Here is a 15,860-nt window from a genome sequence, read left to right as displayed (position 1 = left end):
GATGAACAGCATGTGCTTTATGTCCCTGCAGTCACTTTTATGGTGTAATGAGACAGACTGGGAGCCGATCCATTTTTATTGGTTGGCTACCTTTAGCCTTTCTGGCCTTTTAAAGAGGATCCAGTATTCAAACTCTCTTCCTCCATTTTATATCTGCAGCTAAGACAAAGCAGGAAATCAATCATCCTGTTTTGGCTTCCTTCTTATTTAAAATAAATGCTGCCAGACATGTAGTGTATTAAAGACTATATTGTATTAATTAACATTTTATTACATTAAAAGCGTTTTGTTGTATTTACAAGCCTTAATGTATCATTCGGAGGATTAATAACGTATAGTGTGTGTAAATATGTAGACAACACAACTATTATAAAATTGTACATAAGGGTTGTTCACAGGTTGAACACATGGGGGCGGAAGTGTGCAGTTTTCTGTGTGAGACAAATAAGAAGAAGAAGAAGAAGAAAAAGGAGGAAAAGGAAGGAAGAGGATACCGGAGGTACGTCGCACAGTGCTGACGCTTCACCATTATTTATATATAAAAAAAACAAATAAACAAACCCACCGTCTGTCACTGTTATTAATAAAACATGTCGCCATTTTATGCAGGCGTTGACAGTGAGTAACGACGAGTAGCTGCGAGACAGGCGTCTGGCGGAGAGAGTGATGGAGACGGTGCAGCTTGGTTCGTTGTGTCCGCCGAGAGTGCAGTGAGAGCGGCTGCACAATGATTCCCGTGTCCCTGCTGATGTTCGTGCTGGCCGGCTGGTGTGCTGTCTATCTGGCCGACACGCTTCTCAGGGTGAATATTCAAGTTATAATAATATAATGCTTTACAGCTAGCAAACGTAGATGTATGACAACAAACAATAAAGCACTAACTGTTAGCTAACTGTGATGCAGCCGCACACATTGATTTGATGCTAAAGCTAACAAAGTGACTGTAAATAATGATAAGAGTCATTATGAGCTGCCCGCTGTCACGTTGCGGTACCATGTTCAAACACGGGATATGTTCTTTGTATTCTGTTGTGATGAGAATGTGTTTATGAGTCACTGCATTCTGTTTTTATTCACGTTTTACACAGCGTTCTCACTTTTTAGGAATCTATGTTGAAACATACAGGTGCTGGTGGTCATGTAATTAGAATATCATGAAAAGAGGCATGTTGGCCAACTGAAAAGTATGAACATTAAAAGTATGAGCATGTACAGCACTCCCTTTGCCTGAATTACTGCAGCAATGCGTAAACTTCATGCATGGAGTCGATCAGTCTGGCACTGCTCAGGCATTGGTCATGGAGTGCTCTAAAACTTCCTGGTAGACGGCTGTGTTGACCTCTGACCTCAGAAAACACAGTGGACCAACACCAGCAGATGACACGGCACCCCCAAACCATCATTGACTGTGGAAACTTCATGCTGGACTTCAAGCAGCCTGGATTCTGTGCCTCTCCTCTCTTCCTCCAGACTCTGGGACCTTGATCAGAGAACACAACTTGACTTAGCTGGACCACTGAGCAGCAGTCCAGTCCTTTTTGTCTTCAGCCCAGACGAGACGCTTCTGACGCCGTCTCAGGATTAAGAGAGGCTTGACAGAGGGAATGCGACAGCTGAAAGCCATGTCTTCATATGTCTGTGCATGGTGGTCCTTGAAGCACTGACTCCAGCTGCAGGCCACTCTTTGTGAATCTCCCCACATTTATGAATGGGGTTCTGTTTCACAATCCTCTCCAGGATCAGGTTGTTCCTGTTGCTTGTACACTTTTTTCTACAACATCTCTTCCTTCACCTCTCTATTAATGTGCTTGGACACAGAGCTCTGTGAACAGCCAGCCTCTTTAGTGTCTTGCCCTCCAAGGTGTCAATGGTCATCTTTTGGGCAACTGTCAAGTCAGCCTGATGGTTGTGTAGCCTACAGAACTAGACTGAGACTAGACTAAACTAGATTTAAAGGCCGTTGCAGGTGTTCAAGGATCAAGGATCTGATTAGAGTGTGGCTCCAGGTGTCTTCAATATTCAACCTTTTTACAATAGTCTCCTATATTTCCTGAGATACTGAATTTTGGGGTTTTCATTAGTTGTCAGTTACAATCATCAACATTAAAAGAAATAAACACTTGAAATATATCAGTCTGTGTGGAATGAATGTATGCATTATATAAGTTTGTACGTTTTGAATACAATTACTGAAATAAATCAACTTTTTCATGATATTCTAATTATATGACCAGCACCTGTATAGTGAGAACTTGTGCTGCCTGATAATCGTCCACTATGGGGTGCTGTATCACCATCAGCAATGACTCTAATCATCAGTAGTTCTTTTTCTTTCTGCACAGTGAGTCTGTTTTCCAGCCTTGTTTCTAAGTTTTGAATGTGTGTTTTCTGTAATTATTTTAATGCGTGGTTCCATTTTGATTTAATATCAATGAGGTTGGTTTGGAGTGCATATGTGGATCTCTAAGCTCTTTAGTCCGCAAATGAAGGGTTCTTTTAATTATACTTACATTAAGTTATTAATGTTAAAATGTAAGTACCACCTCTTTTAATTTCACGTGTTTCTTGGTGGAAAATGGATCGTGCATCAGCACAATGATCCAAAGTACAGCAGCAAATCCACGTCATAATGGCTGAAAAATAAAAGAATCAATATTTTGAATGGTCTAGTTAAAGGTCAGACCTCAACCCAGGTCTGACTGACTGTATGCTCTTATTGATGGACCCAAGCTGAGCGTAGACGCAGAACGTTTAGATTGCACCGTGACTATACAAAAGCAGAATAAAGACGACGTCTTCAGAGTAAATATATTCTCTTTGTGAAGTGGAATCTGACTCTTGTCTCCATCCTGCAGTCCTCAGTGACACACAGGATCCGCTATGAGTCATGGCTCGCCAGTCGTGGCCTGATGTTGTCTCCTTTCCACCTAAGATGGCAGACCACCATGTTCAACCGGCTGTTTGCATACTGCGCCCGCATCAACCCCCAGGCCCTCTACCTGTGGTATGACATAAGTTTTACTCTCTCTACCGTTCCTGCTCCCTTTGAAACATTTGATCTCTCTTGGGTGTTTTAGGTTCAACGGCGGTCTGGTGTTTGGCATCGTGGCCATGGTTGGGTCAGTGGTGCTGCTGACAAAGACCCTGCAGCAGACGTTCGCTCAGATGACCACAGACAACCCTCGGATTGGAGGTCAGCAGGCCCTGCAGGTGGTGGTGAGTAAGAAAATGTGGTGATCAGATGTTTTTGTTGAATAGACACTCTTGAATAGACAGAATGAATAGTCTTTCAGATAGTGTGCTGCTACACACACACACACTGAAATCCAAATGACAGCGGTGTTAATAGAGTCTCCATTTATAAAGAGCTCTCTTCCTGTTCGCTTTTTAATTCATGGCAGTGTCAAACAGCCGAGCATTAGTGTGAGCTCTGTTCCCCACGGAGCTGTGCAGGTGATTCATGGGAGGCTATTAGCAGGCCATTTATATCTGAGGATTCAGCTCGGAGCTGCACAAAGCCAGCGCCACACACAGCCAGCAGCAGCAACACAAAACAGACCACACCGAAACCAGCTGCTTCAGCTCCATCAAATCAATCAATAGCTTGTTTATTTCAAGGAAGAGGTTTATAAAAGGTGTATAAAAGGCAAAAGCGTGGAGATAAAATGTGTTGATGTGTGTTTTCAGGTCCCGGGTGTTAATCTGCCTACCAGTCAGCTGGCCTACTTCTTCATTGCACTGCTGCTCAGCGGAGTCATACACGAGTTGGGCCATGCTGTGGCAGCATTGAGGTAACAGGTAACACACAACACCGTGTCCTATGGAGCAAAATGCTCCCAGCACAAGAGTCGTCTTCAGCACACAAGTTCTTTTTCCGCTGCAAAAATGATTTACCATTAACGCACTAGTAAGCAGATACTAGCACGATTACCTTTGATAAGAAAGCGAAAAGATCTTTTCATATCATTCATATATCTATAGAAGTCAATTTGGCAACCAAGCAACAATAAACATGTGACAGAAGCGCTCTAGAAATGAGGCTGCAAACACTTCCTGCCGACAGGAAGACCTTCAGCTTACCATTCGAACCGCCAACATTCCATTATCCCCTAGAACTGCAAAGAGGGGTCACTTTGAACCCTGCTTCAACACTTTAAATATGCGCATAGACTTAAGCTAAGCACAGACACAAGCTAGCAGAATATCACTGTGCTCAGCATGATCATTCCCATTCAGTTCTCCCTAATTCTCCCGCCTTGTACTGTTGCTCATGCTTCAATATCCATAGTGCATTATTCACATATCTGTACAGCATGTCAGTGAGCTAAGCTACATAATCTTCCAAACTCGATGTACGATGACCATTCACTGAGTCGCAGGCAGGTTACGGCGTACGTCAACATGCGTGGAGGAAGACGTGGATCCAGGGTGACAGGTCGTAGCAGCTGTCACCCTGTGAGTCAGTCATCCTAAATTTTTGACACCGCTAGAACTTTATCTCAGCTTATCTTTGGTCGCAAGACGCCGACCTCGGCCGTCGTGGAACCTGTCTCACAGTGCGACCTAAGACCACCGATTTAGAGCCACGACCAAAGATATCTCCACGATTCTCCTACGATGCTCGTCTTTTGTCTGCGACAGCCCAGAATCACACAGTGTAAACCGGGCATAAGACCTTACAGCTCACAGTGCATGTTAGAGCAGATGAGGGTCATGAGGTCAGTATTTAGTAGCACCCTTTGATCTAATACAGCCATGAGTCTTTTTGGGAAGACGCAACAAGTTGTTCACACATGGATTTGGGGATCCTCTGTCGTTCCTCCTTGCAGATTCTCTCCAGTTCTGTCAGGTTGGATGGTAAACGTTGGTGGGCAGCCATTTTTAGGTCTCTGCAGAGATGCTCAATTGGGTTTAAGTCAGGGCTCTGGCTGGGCCATTCAACAATCGTGACAGAGTTGTTGTGAAGCCACTCCTTCGTTATTCTAGCTAGTGTGCTTAGGGTTATTCTCCCCGATCGCTCAGTTTGGCCAGGACAGGTGACAGGTGTGTGTCTTTCCTCATCAAGTCCAATCAGTATCATCAAAGACAGCTGGACTCACATGAAGGTGTAGAACCATCAAGGATGATCAGAAGAAACGGACGCACCTAAGTGTAATATATGAGTCACAGCAAAGGCTCTGATACTTAGGACCATGTCATATTTTTCTTTTAATACATCTACAAACATGTCAACAACTCTGTGTTTTTCTGTCAATATGGGGTGCTGTGTGTACATTAATGAGATGATTTTAGCAAATGGCTGCAATCTAACAAAGAGTAAAAAATTTGAAGGGGTCTGAGTAGTTTCTGTACCCACTGTATATGTGCATTCTTTTTCAAATGGCACCCCCTAGATATTGAGAGACAACTCATTGTGTGAGTACTTTTACTCTGAGTACTTTAAGAAAATTTAAAAGTAATTAGTGAAGACTTTCACTTAAGTGATTGTTGATGTAGCACTTTACTTACTTACTTACTTCTAAGTAAATCATTTGCTGGGTTGTACTTTTACCAAAGCTTCAGTACTTCCTCCACCACTGCCAAACAATACAAGGCGATTGAGCACAGCATACAATGAATTTCTATGGGGGTAAGTGTATGGGGTATGGCAGTGCTAAAGACATAACTTAACATCACTTAAATGCATTTAAAATGTCAAGTGGGTAAAATTGACCCTTAGGCAGTTCTAGTGTTGAGCATGATATGGTTGTGTCTCCTGCAGGGAACAAGTGCGAGTGAATGGCTTCGGGATGTTTGTGTTTGTGGTATATCCCGGTGCATTCGTGGACCTCTTCACCACCCACCTTAACCTTATATCGCCTACTCAACAGCTCCGCATCTTCTGTGCCGGTAAGACTGACTTTTAATCTTCCTGATTATATTTTGCCTGCTAATGCAATCACAGTTATTATGCCGATTTTTTTCAGTAGCTCTTAGTTTTTTGCCAGTGAAGGTCACTCCGAGGAGTTGGTTGCCGAGCAGCGGGCAGCTGCATAACATCAAATCATTTCACTCTGCAATTAAGAAAATTAGATTAAAATGAACGGACATGTGGAGCTGGCAGTTATTCACGCATGAATGTGATTGATGTCTGTCAGCGTGGGTGATTACAGTGATGACTTTTCATTTTCACTGCAGTATGGGCTCGGAAAATATTTTTTGTTAGAGGTCAATTGGCAGTTTGATAAATGTTTATACTGTAAAAGCTACTTAAAAAAGAGCTTCAAATCCAGGAAAGAAAAGGCGGAGCAAGAAATATTTTCAAAAGTTAAAATAATCTGACTTTAGAAGTCCATGTTTAAAATCGAATATTATGTATAAGTCTCTATCATCAGTGTTTATTTGTACACACAATGCTTAGTTGAGGCTTCTTCACCTGGAACGTCTGCATCCGTGTAGTGAGACAGCAGGCTGGTCTGGCCCTGCTGACCGCTTGTGAAAGCCCAAGTTGCTTTGATAGTCTTTAGCTCAAGTGCTTCTCATCTTCTTTCTAACAATACTACACAGATTCTCTGCAGGTTTAAGGCATAGGCCGTGTATAAACACTGAAAACATGACTAAATGTGAGGTCAAATGTCTGGATTGCCTCCAGTATACGTCATAAACCACTCAAACTCAGGGACGGTGCTGATCTCTCTTCAAAGCTTCTTTTACAAATTCATTTATATTTAAGACATTATTGTTGGCTAAAAAGGAGGAAGTAGCATCACAGTCAGCAGCCAATGGAACAGCCAAGGCTCTCAAAGTCAATTGATGTATGGGTGGAACAGTGAGCATGCAGCTTCACCTCATGACTTCTATTGCAAAGACACTGGTTCTAAAATGGCGTCTTCTTCCAACATGGCAGTGAGATATCCGGGCCTCGCTTTTGTTCATTGGACGGAGGTGGAGTCACATCATGCATTTTTACGTACAGTCTATGGGGTTGAGGTCTGAGAAATGTCATGAACAGAAAAGCATTTGCAGTTTTGGCGCTGTGGCTAAACCTGCTGGAAAAGGAAATGACGGTATCTACAAAGACAGTTGTCAGCAAAAAAGAAGCACGATGTGCTCTAAAATCAGGAACGTGACATGTTGACTGTGGAGTTCACAGAAGACTAGATCCTCACTGACCTCTAGAATGTATTACATTTTGACTTTCCTTTGTGTGTATGTACATTGCCTTAGCTGTATGTGGCCTTTAGAGGGCAGTGACATGCTGCTGTAAAACATCTGTAACTTAACTGCCTGGTGAAGAAAATAACTTTGCACAAAACTCAGACCTTTAGTCACATGACGAGAGAGAGAGAGATGCTATTCCCATCAGGGGAGTGGTGACATAACAGCGTGCTGTGTTTATTTATTTCTCCTGCTCTCCGTCCACAGCAGAGATCGTCCTTCATGCAGGGGGGGGGGGGTCGTCTGACATAACATGTTTATTATTTATTGCTGCAGAGATAGGTGATGAAAGTTTAATTGTTTGTTTATAGCTTAAATCTATATTACAAACACGGTGCTCAAGGGACACAAATTAAAATCCTTATTTAATTAGTACGCAGACAAACATTTGAAACATTTCTCCTCCTTCCCATCAAAGCCTTTCATGTTCTGGTGCTTTGAATGACGCTGTGTCTTTGTGACAGGCTATGAGATGTTTCCTCCTGTGGTTTTTGGGAGTCTTCTTGCATAATTAAGATGGTATAGACGGCTATTTTTAGGGAGCAGCAGTTGCTATTTGACATCAACATCCTACAGCCAGACTATGGAAATCATACAAACTGACTGGTGTGGTTGATGTTTCTGTAGCTGTGAAGCCTTTACTTTTGGATGTTTGAGGAGTACTAGATCTTTTAGTGCTTTTTAATTGTTTGATGGACGTTTCATAGAAAGAGTAAAAAGAAATGTTCTAGCATGTTTTCACATGAGTGCAACCATTCTTAAGTAATGAGTAATTGATCATATATTCTCTATGATTAATAAAAGAACATCCTAGATGTGGGTGTATTTTTTATATTAAGATCACTAATCACTCATTTTAAAATCTCCTTTTCCCTCCAGGTGTTTGGCACAACTTTGTTCTGTGTGTGGCAGCGTTAGCGTTCCTCTTCCTGCTGCCTGTCCTTCTCTTTCCCATGTACTCCACTGGAGCTGGAGCGCTCGTCACTGAGGTCGTCCAGGTCAGTGCTGCGATGTGCTGATGTTAAATCAGCTTTGTCTGATTTGTGTGTGTGTATGTAATAGAAGTACCCCCCAGTATGCGGTCTGCTCATAGGGTTGCCTTTTCTTTTGCCAGGCTTGTATTGTTAGGGTGTTATTATTTATATAACCCCTCTGCATAGTGAACAAATGTAACAGTTTACTAACAGCTGTAATGCAGCTGATGCTCTGTGTCTGTGTGCACAACTCTGGCTTGCTGTCATGGACCAGCTGCTGTAAGTTTATAAAACCCATATAAGACTTATAAACAGTTGAAAGCCCAAACTAGGCCTCAGCTTTCATCAGCGTTTTAATAAAACTGTATTTATAAATGAACTAAAAGTGCGTGCATCTGGAAGCAGCTGGAGCTAAAGCCCTTAGAGCACAGTGCAGCAGGAGCCAGATCAGACAGGTAACAAAACAGCGGCGTTTGATTTAATACCAAAGTGAAGAGCAAACGTCTCACCATCAATGTTAGAAGTTATGTAAACTTTTTTTCCGATGAAGCAGCAACACTAATCAACACACATACACAGTTGTCCAAACACACCCCTGCAGTGACAGGGGTGAGAGGGAAATTTAATTTTATCGTCTGAGCACTGGAACCAGGCAGGGACAGCTGGTGAAGCTGCTGTCTGCAGCGGCAGGCAAGTGACAGCTGAAGACATACATGACATGTTTTATAGTCTGTCTGCCCAAGTGTGTTACCCACCACTGCTAACCAAGTTTAACCTCGCGTTAGTGCCTCTGACTGCTCTGTAGATAGTCCAGATCCGATCATGCGATCGCAAATCGGGCCCGTGGTTTTAGGGGTATGATTGTCGCTTTGGGTGTGAGAGGTCCTGGGTTCAAGTCCCGGATGAGCCGTTTTCTTTGTGAAATTTCCCAGTTTGGGGATGGATCAAGTATTTAAGGTCTGTGATGATGCGTTTCCAGCAGTCTGAAGTATTGTGCCTGTGGAAACACAGTTGTGCTTAAGCAAAAAGAAACGCGAGCAGTAACGGGTAATAAGTTTGAAGAGGAGAGAAAAAAATGCCCTGTGACAGTGTGAAGGCGCAGGACAGCACAGCCAACATAGCACCAATGATCTCAACGAGTGACCTGCCATTGGCCTTTGTAGAGAACCCTAAAAGTATCAGATCAGGACTCAAAATCAAATGACTCGGATTTGGACTCCTGATCGGGACATCAGTAGTTTCTGGTTCTAACCTGCTGGGGCCTGTGTGCACGTTCTCCAGCTTCCGGCTTCAACATGCCAGTAATGTGCATGTTGGGTTAACTGCCATAGACTGCTGAGCTGTCCAGGGGGTCTGTCTCCTGCCCATTCCCCCTTCACCCTGTACAGGATAAAGCAGTCAATAGTTTTACATCTGACTGCTTCGAAAACAGAAAGAGATTAAAAAAACCTCCTGACGATGTCAGCACTCACTGAAGCTCTCGGGTACAAATAAATAATCGCACTTTGATCTGTGATACTGTTTAGTCAGTTGCTGGTGTTGTCGTTTAACAATTCACTGACAGCCAATTAATGCGAGTTTGTCCCTCCCAGAGTTTCATAGATGTTGCAGGCTTACAGAATTGTGACCTTTTGCCTGTTTTGTTTTTTTGCTTTCTGTCTATGTCCATCTTTCATGTCCAGGGCTCTGCAGCTGATGGTCCCAGGGGTCTATCTGTCGGGGACATCGTGACAGGGCTGGAGGACTGTCCCGTCAGGGGAGTGGAGGACTGGACCACCTGCCTGTCTCACCTGTCTCACAGCCCGCAGACAGGATACTGCGTCTCCGTCGCCAGCCTGCAGCCCAGCTGGGCTCATGGACGAGGTGACTCAATCATTTTTGTATTTATGTATTTTTTTTTTATTTAACATGTCTTCCGATACTTAAATGAGGTTACAATCCAATGGCAGCAACATTATTTGCCAGCTGGCAACTCCTGTGGGAGGTTAGAGCCGAACAGCTGGCCAATCAGAGCTCCTGTTGCTGCCCCGTGGTCTATAATTACTCGAGCAGGACACTTGATTTCAGCAAATATGTTAATTTCTTCATTAAAATTCCAACAGTCTGACTGAAAATTAAATACGAGTATCATTTCTCTCTCTGCTTCCACATTCTCAAATATGAAAAGGGTTGTTTTTTGTCATGTTTTTAGGTGTGACTAAGGCATTTTGATATATTTTTTGGAACATTTTCTCCTCCCATCCATCCTTGTTGTTTTGCTTCCTGTTGCAGCTTTCAAGCGTTTGGATGGAACAATGGACTGCTGCAGCAACAACAGCCTGACAGACCTCTGCTTCTCCTACATAAACCCACAGGGCAGGCACAGCAGAGAGAGAGAGGTGACACACACACACACACACACTCACTCACTCACTCGGAGTGTGACCTGCTGCGTCATGTGAGCAGCCATCGGGTGTATTTGTGTTACTTCCCTTGTTCAGTTACCTTTTTTAAAGGTCTGTCAAAGTTTTCCTCGTCGGCAAATGTATGTATTTAAAGCAGGTAGGCTGTGGAACCTTCCAGAGGTTTCACTGTGGTTTCATCCTGTCTCTTCTTGTAGCCCAGACTGGCTCTGTGATGTTGCGTTCAGGGCTCTCTGAGGTCAATAACATCTTTTTTGCATTGTTATATTTGGATGTCTGATGTAATGTCATCCTCCTAGCCTCTCATTAGAGGAGGTCGCTTAGGTGTGATAAGACCTAAATAAAGCCAGAGCTCCCGAGGAAGTGCTAAAAAAACTGCAGTTCCTCAACTGCCCATTTTAGGCTGGCAAATGTGTATCATCACTGAATCATCACTGATTAACTGTCGCACGTGTGCTGCCTAACATGGCGACAGTTAATCCAAATACAGGCAAAAAAGTGGAGCCGTCATTCAAAGCAGTCACACCATAATATTGAAAATTAAAAAACTAAAATGCCAAATTCTGCTTGTGTCTTCTGTGGCTGCAGTACGCCTGTATGCCGGTACGTAAGATGGTGACGGGGACCAAAGCGTGTCACACCTCCAACGACTGCGCCATGCTGTCTCACGCCGCCAGCGTTTGCGTCACTCCGTCTTTGGAGAACCAGACTCGCTTCATCCGGGTCACACACCCTCCAAACACACACATGCTGTTCGTGGGATACCCGCCTCACCTGCAGTACGCTGGTGTGTACACATCTTCTTTATCTTACCATTAGTGTGAAACTATAGAAGCATGGTTTGAGTTGAGTCATAAAATCTGTTAACTTCTTGAATTTTTATTTATTTTCTGGCACTCCAATAACAGGATGACTTGTTATGTCTGTCTTCTCCTCTCCCAGTGAGTTTGACCAACTTTGTGCCCCGCTTCGGTTTCCTCCACCTGGACCTGCCCGTCTTTCTGGAGACCTTCTGCAAGTATCCTTTTCTACTTTAATGGACGTCTATCCCAATCAGGCGTAGAGTTCATATTTGAAATGGTTTCACTTTGGCGCTCTCCTTGGTTGATAAACTGGACCTGGAAGTAATCGGTAATTTAAACATTATTGAGTGAGGATGGTTTAACCACAGCTTCATTTCAGTCTTTACAAATAAGAACCAACCACATCCAAAGTATGTGTCTAGTGATTAATGCTATGCTACATTTCTGATTCCAACCAGATCTACATCATCTGCTTGTGTCGCTATCAGTAGCTTCTTCTACAAGGCTCATACATCTTCACATTAGTCCTTTTTCGAATGTTTCAAACTGAATATGATGTGATATGAAGGTTTTTCTGTAGGTGTAAAAACCACTTGGTATTAGCTACACGTGCCGCCATATTGATACACAGACACAGATTGTATTATTATTGTCCTGAGCCGCTCCACCTCTCACCTCAGATACCTCGTGTCCCTCTCCGGCGCGCTAGCCGTCGTCAACTCCGTGCCCTGCTTCGCTCTGGACGGTCAGTGGATGCTGAACGCCTTGCTGGAGGCCACCCTGGTCACCGTGGTAACAGACCGTCAAAGGCGCGAGCTGATCGGTTTCTTCCTGCTGCTGGCGGGCAGCGCCCTGCTGGCAGCCAACGTGGCGCTCGGCCTGTGGATGGTCTTGGCGCGATAGCCGCAGCAGCAAGACAGAACTAACTGAACAAAACAAATAACACCGCATGTGGTCTGACAGACGTGGTCTCAGGAGACGCGCGGACCGTTAAACTGTGAACCAGCAGGGAACAGGCTGCATTACCCAGCAGCTCTGTCTTTGAGGACCACCAGGGAAAACAAACAACATTCTTCCACCTTGTTGCCACCAGATAAACAAAAGCACACACTGAGAGGACCTCTCCCAAATGACTGTTTACAAAGACTGCACACGTTATATCACTGCAGCAAATCCCAAAAAAGACATCTCATCCTGTTGCTCCAGCAGCAAGATGTGACTGACACATGAGATTCAGGGTATCTGTGGGGCAGAAAGCCTCCTAATCATCAGAGAACATCTTCAGCACATTCATCTTACAACCTAATATTATACACATAAGCATCTTTCTCCTCCTCGGGGCATTGCAGCAGCAGAACGACTGTCTGTCAGTGTTTACTGCCTTTTCTCTAAGTTTTCTTTCATTCTCTCGGCCTCTCACTGTCTACAGTCTGGATGTAAAATATTGGATGTGTAAAAACTGGATTAAATGACTTTGATTTTTATTCAAGCGCTTTCTTTCACGCTGTGTAATTAATGAAGGAATTCAGTCCTCTTCCCTGTTAACATTTACCTCAACATTTTTTTTTTTTTTTACTTGATTGTTTGTTTAAATGTGACCATACATGCTCATACAATATGATAATACGATAAGTAAAAAATCCAAAATATTTATATAATTATTGTTAAAAAAAAGGAACTTTTAATTAAAAAAAAGGTCATTAACCCTCAGGCGTCACTTTAGTTTACTACCCTTTTGTGTCATTAAGGACAAAAACGTCCACTTCCAAGAAACTGCTATAAAAACTTAACAGATTAATATTTCTTTCTGCTTTTTTTCTGCATAAATATGTTAAACAACTTCAGCCCTGCTCAAAACTACCAAAGATTAAAACATTTTGAGGAATTTAACCCTTTAAGTACCAGTTTGATTGCATGATATGAATATTTAATAAAAAAATGGCACAAAAAATGAGTTATTTTCCATAAAACAAAAGTTAGGTGGCTGAGGCATTTTGTGTTTAATAAAAAAAAATTAATACGTCATTTTTATCAACAGACATGTTAAATTAGGCCTAATAGTCTACATGAATATGGCCGCAGACGTGATTGCTGCTCCCTTTGCTCTTCAGGCTGTAACTCCAGACCTCCAGACCACAGTGTTGTTTTAGTCGTGCAGTGATTACGTTTCCTCAGTGTGTGTGAGCGGGTGGAGAGATGACACATGGTCATTTGGAAGGGCGTTCCCCCGCAGACGTATAAATACTTGAACAGCACCTTGGCTCAGCCACAGAGGTGTGTTTACCGACGATGAGCGGAGACGTCTCTGTCAGCAGCAGCTGATTAAATGAATTAGTGTGGGAGGGTCAGACTGTTGCACAAGAAGACTTTACACTGTGTGTACATTTCTGCTAAGATGAGGCTGATATTCTCCTTCCAAATCTAAATCTGGTAGGGAGTATGATCAAGAGGAAGAGGAGGGAGAGGCCAGACAGGAGACATGTTCTGTTCCCCAGAATTCAGGCTGCAGCTTCCTTTGTTTACTTCAACCTTTCGTGCTCTGATTTAATCCGAGGTATTGCACAAGCTGAAACCTTGCAGTCTGATGAATTATCGAAAGTGATTCTCTGGGGATCATACATTTCACAACAGGGCCTTCGATAGTTTTCATTGACACAGTTTCACTTAAAACCCCTAAAGAACAGCCTCGTGGGTGTGCAACAACAAATGATTAGACTTTTTTACACCAGGCCCACACCCACCTCCTCCTTCTTCTTCTTGTTTTTATGATGAATTGACACCAAAGAACGCCATTAAACCTGTGTTTTAACATAAAATCCTAAAATGGTGGACTGTTAAACTGGGAATGTATCGTTAAAGAGGGGATCAGGTGCTCTTATGCACATTTTTCTTGATTCAGTCCAAACATACTTTCAGTCTGTAGCTGCCATAAATGCTATAATGTGTGAGATTTTAGTCATTTAGCTCCATTTGCTTCCATTCATAGATGAATATCTCACAGGTGTCCACTGGGTAAACTGCAGCCTGTTTCAGGTTAAAGGCATACGTTTGTTAAAAACTTGATATTGCAAGTCCCGCCCTGTTTTCGATTGGTTGGTAAGAGAGCAGAGACAGATCTGGATGTGTTCTGCTAGTTTTCAGTGAGTTGACAGTTTGACGTGGCATTTCATAGAGGATCTGTGTTATGTCGCTACTGTTGCTGGTGTTTGAACAATTATGAGGAAATAAACAGCCTTTCCTTACATCCTCCAGGGATCCTGCATGTATTTAACAGCCTTCCATGTTTCCCTTCCCCCATTTAAATAAAAAAATAGAATATTCTGGAAACCACAAATATGTTTGAGCCTATCCATGATGCCTGTTTACATAAACAGGCATTCTGTTAAATCCACCTCGAGACAATTGGACAAATTAATAATAATAATCCACTGCAACCATATGGCTATTAATAAAGCAGTCGATTGCTATAGATTAGCTTTAAATTAGCTTTTTGAATGGACATACATTCTTTTCAGAGGTTGTACATCTTCTTCCTGTTTACATAGCCATCTAATTTCCTAATATATATACACTACCCTTCCAAGGTTTGGGGTCACTTGTCACTTGGAAATGTCTTTATTTTTTGAAATGTTTTTTTCAATGAAGATAACATTAAAGTAATCAGACAAACAGTCTAGACACTGTTAATGTGGTAAATGACTGTTCTAGTTAGGCTGATCTTTAATGGAATATATACAAAGGTACAGAGGCCCTTTACAGCAGCCATCACTCCTGTGTTCTAATGCTACACTGTGTTAGCTAATCGTGTTAAAAAGGCTCATTGATGATTAGAACACTCCTGTGAAATGATGTTAGCACAGCTGAACTGTTATCTGATCAGAAGCTGTAGAACTGGCCCCAAACCTTTGAACAGTGTGCTTTGTTTTTGGATTTGCTCGCTCTAAATGCTACGACTCCCCGACTTCCTGTTTACACAGGTAATCACCACCTGTTTGTGTGCGTCTGTTTTGGGCACATGCTAGCTTATAGTGCTACAGACACTTCCTGTTTACGTAGGCCTCCCTGCTTTAAAACTGCATAGTAGTTATTGTAATCATAGTCTTAGTCTAGATATGTTGAACTATGGTGCTAAAAAAAAATACAAAATAGAGGCTAACAGGAGCGGGAACAATGAAAACTCAACAGCAGGCTCTGGAACAACAACAGGACGCACGATATGGTTAAGTCACAATTGTGAACAATAGCGTGGTGGTCTGTGTTTCTGTGCTTCATCAATGGGTGTTTTCCTTAGCACAGGAAGTTGTGACTATATAAGGACTTTGTGGCCAACGCCCCCAAAACTTAATGAGCACGTGCAGAAAGCGTCCTTACCACAGCTGGGAGGGGATCGCTGTCATCATCATCATCATCACCATCACCATCACCATCATCATCATCACCATCACCATCACCATCATCACCTCAAGGCCTTCTCAGAAACTGTA

General features: G+C 42.8%; 1 protein-coding gene across 1 annotated transcript; it reads left to right on the top strand.

The window, feature by feature from the left end:
* Positions 1 to 451: 451 nt before the first annotated feature.
* On the top strand, positions 452 to 12,860 carry mbtps2 (membrane-bound transcription factor peptidase, site 2). Its single transcript, XM_028433596.1, has 12 exons — positions 452 to 499; positions 610 to 802; positions 2,856 to 3,004; positions 3,078 to 3,216; positions 3,688 to 3,791; positions 5,762 to 5,889; positions 8,077 to 8,195; positions 9,854 to 10,034; positions 10,443 to 10,549; positions 11,162 to 11,360; positions 11,516 to 11,591; positions 12,057 to 12,860. The coding sequence occupies exons 2-12, from the start codon at positions 728 to 730 to the stop codon at positions 12,277 to 12,279; spliced, it is 1,500 nt and encodes a 499-aa protein (XP_028289397.1). The 5' UTR covers positions 452 to 499; positions 610 to 727; the 3' UTR covers positions 12,280 to 12,860.
* Positions 12,861 to 15,860: the final 3,000 nt, after the last annotated feature.

The sequence above is a fragment of the Parambassis ranga genome, chromosome 20 (genome assembly GCF_900634625.1).
Source record: "Parambassis ranga chromosome 20, fParRan2.1, whole genome shotgun sequence".
Classification (NCBI taxonomy): Eukaryota; Metazoa; Chordata; class Actinopteri; family Ambassidae; genus Parambassis; species Parambassis ranga.
Note: the sequence above shows the minus strand (reverse complement) of the source record. Positions and strands in the feature narration are given on the sequence as shown.

What these genes read in the sequence shown, in the direction of transcription:
- mbtps2 (XM_028433596.1), top strand. Translation starts at nt 728, where the DNA reads ATGATTCCCGTGTCCCTGCTGATGTTCGTGCTGGCCGGCTGGTGTGCT. An exon ending in TCGTCACTGAGGTCGTCCAG is followed by an intron (nt 8,196 to 9,853) that starts GTCAGTGCTGCG and finishes TTTCATGTCCAG; the next exon opens with GGCTCTGCAGCTGATGGTCC. An exon ending in GGCACAGCAGAGAGAGAGAG is followed by an intron (nt 10,550 to 11,161) that starts GTGACACACACA and finishes CTGTGGCTGCAG; the next exon opens with TACGCCTGTATGCCGGTACG.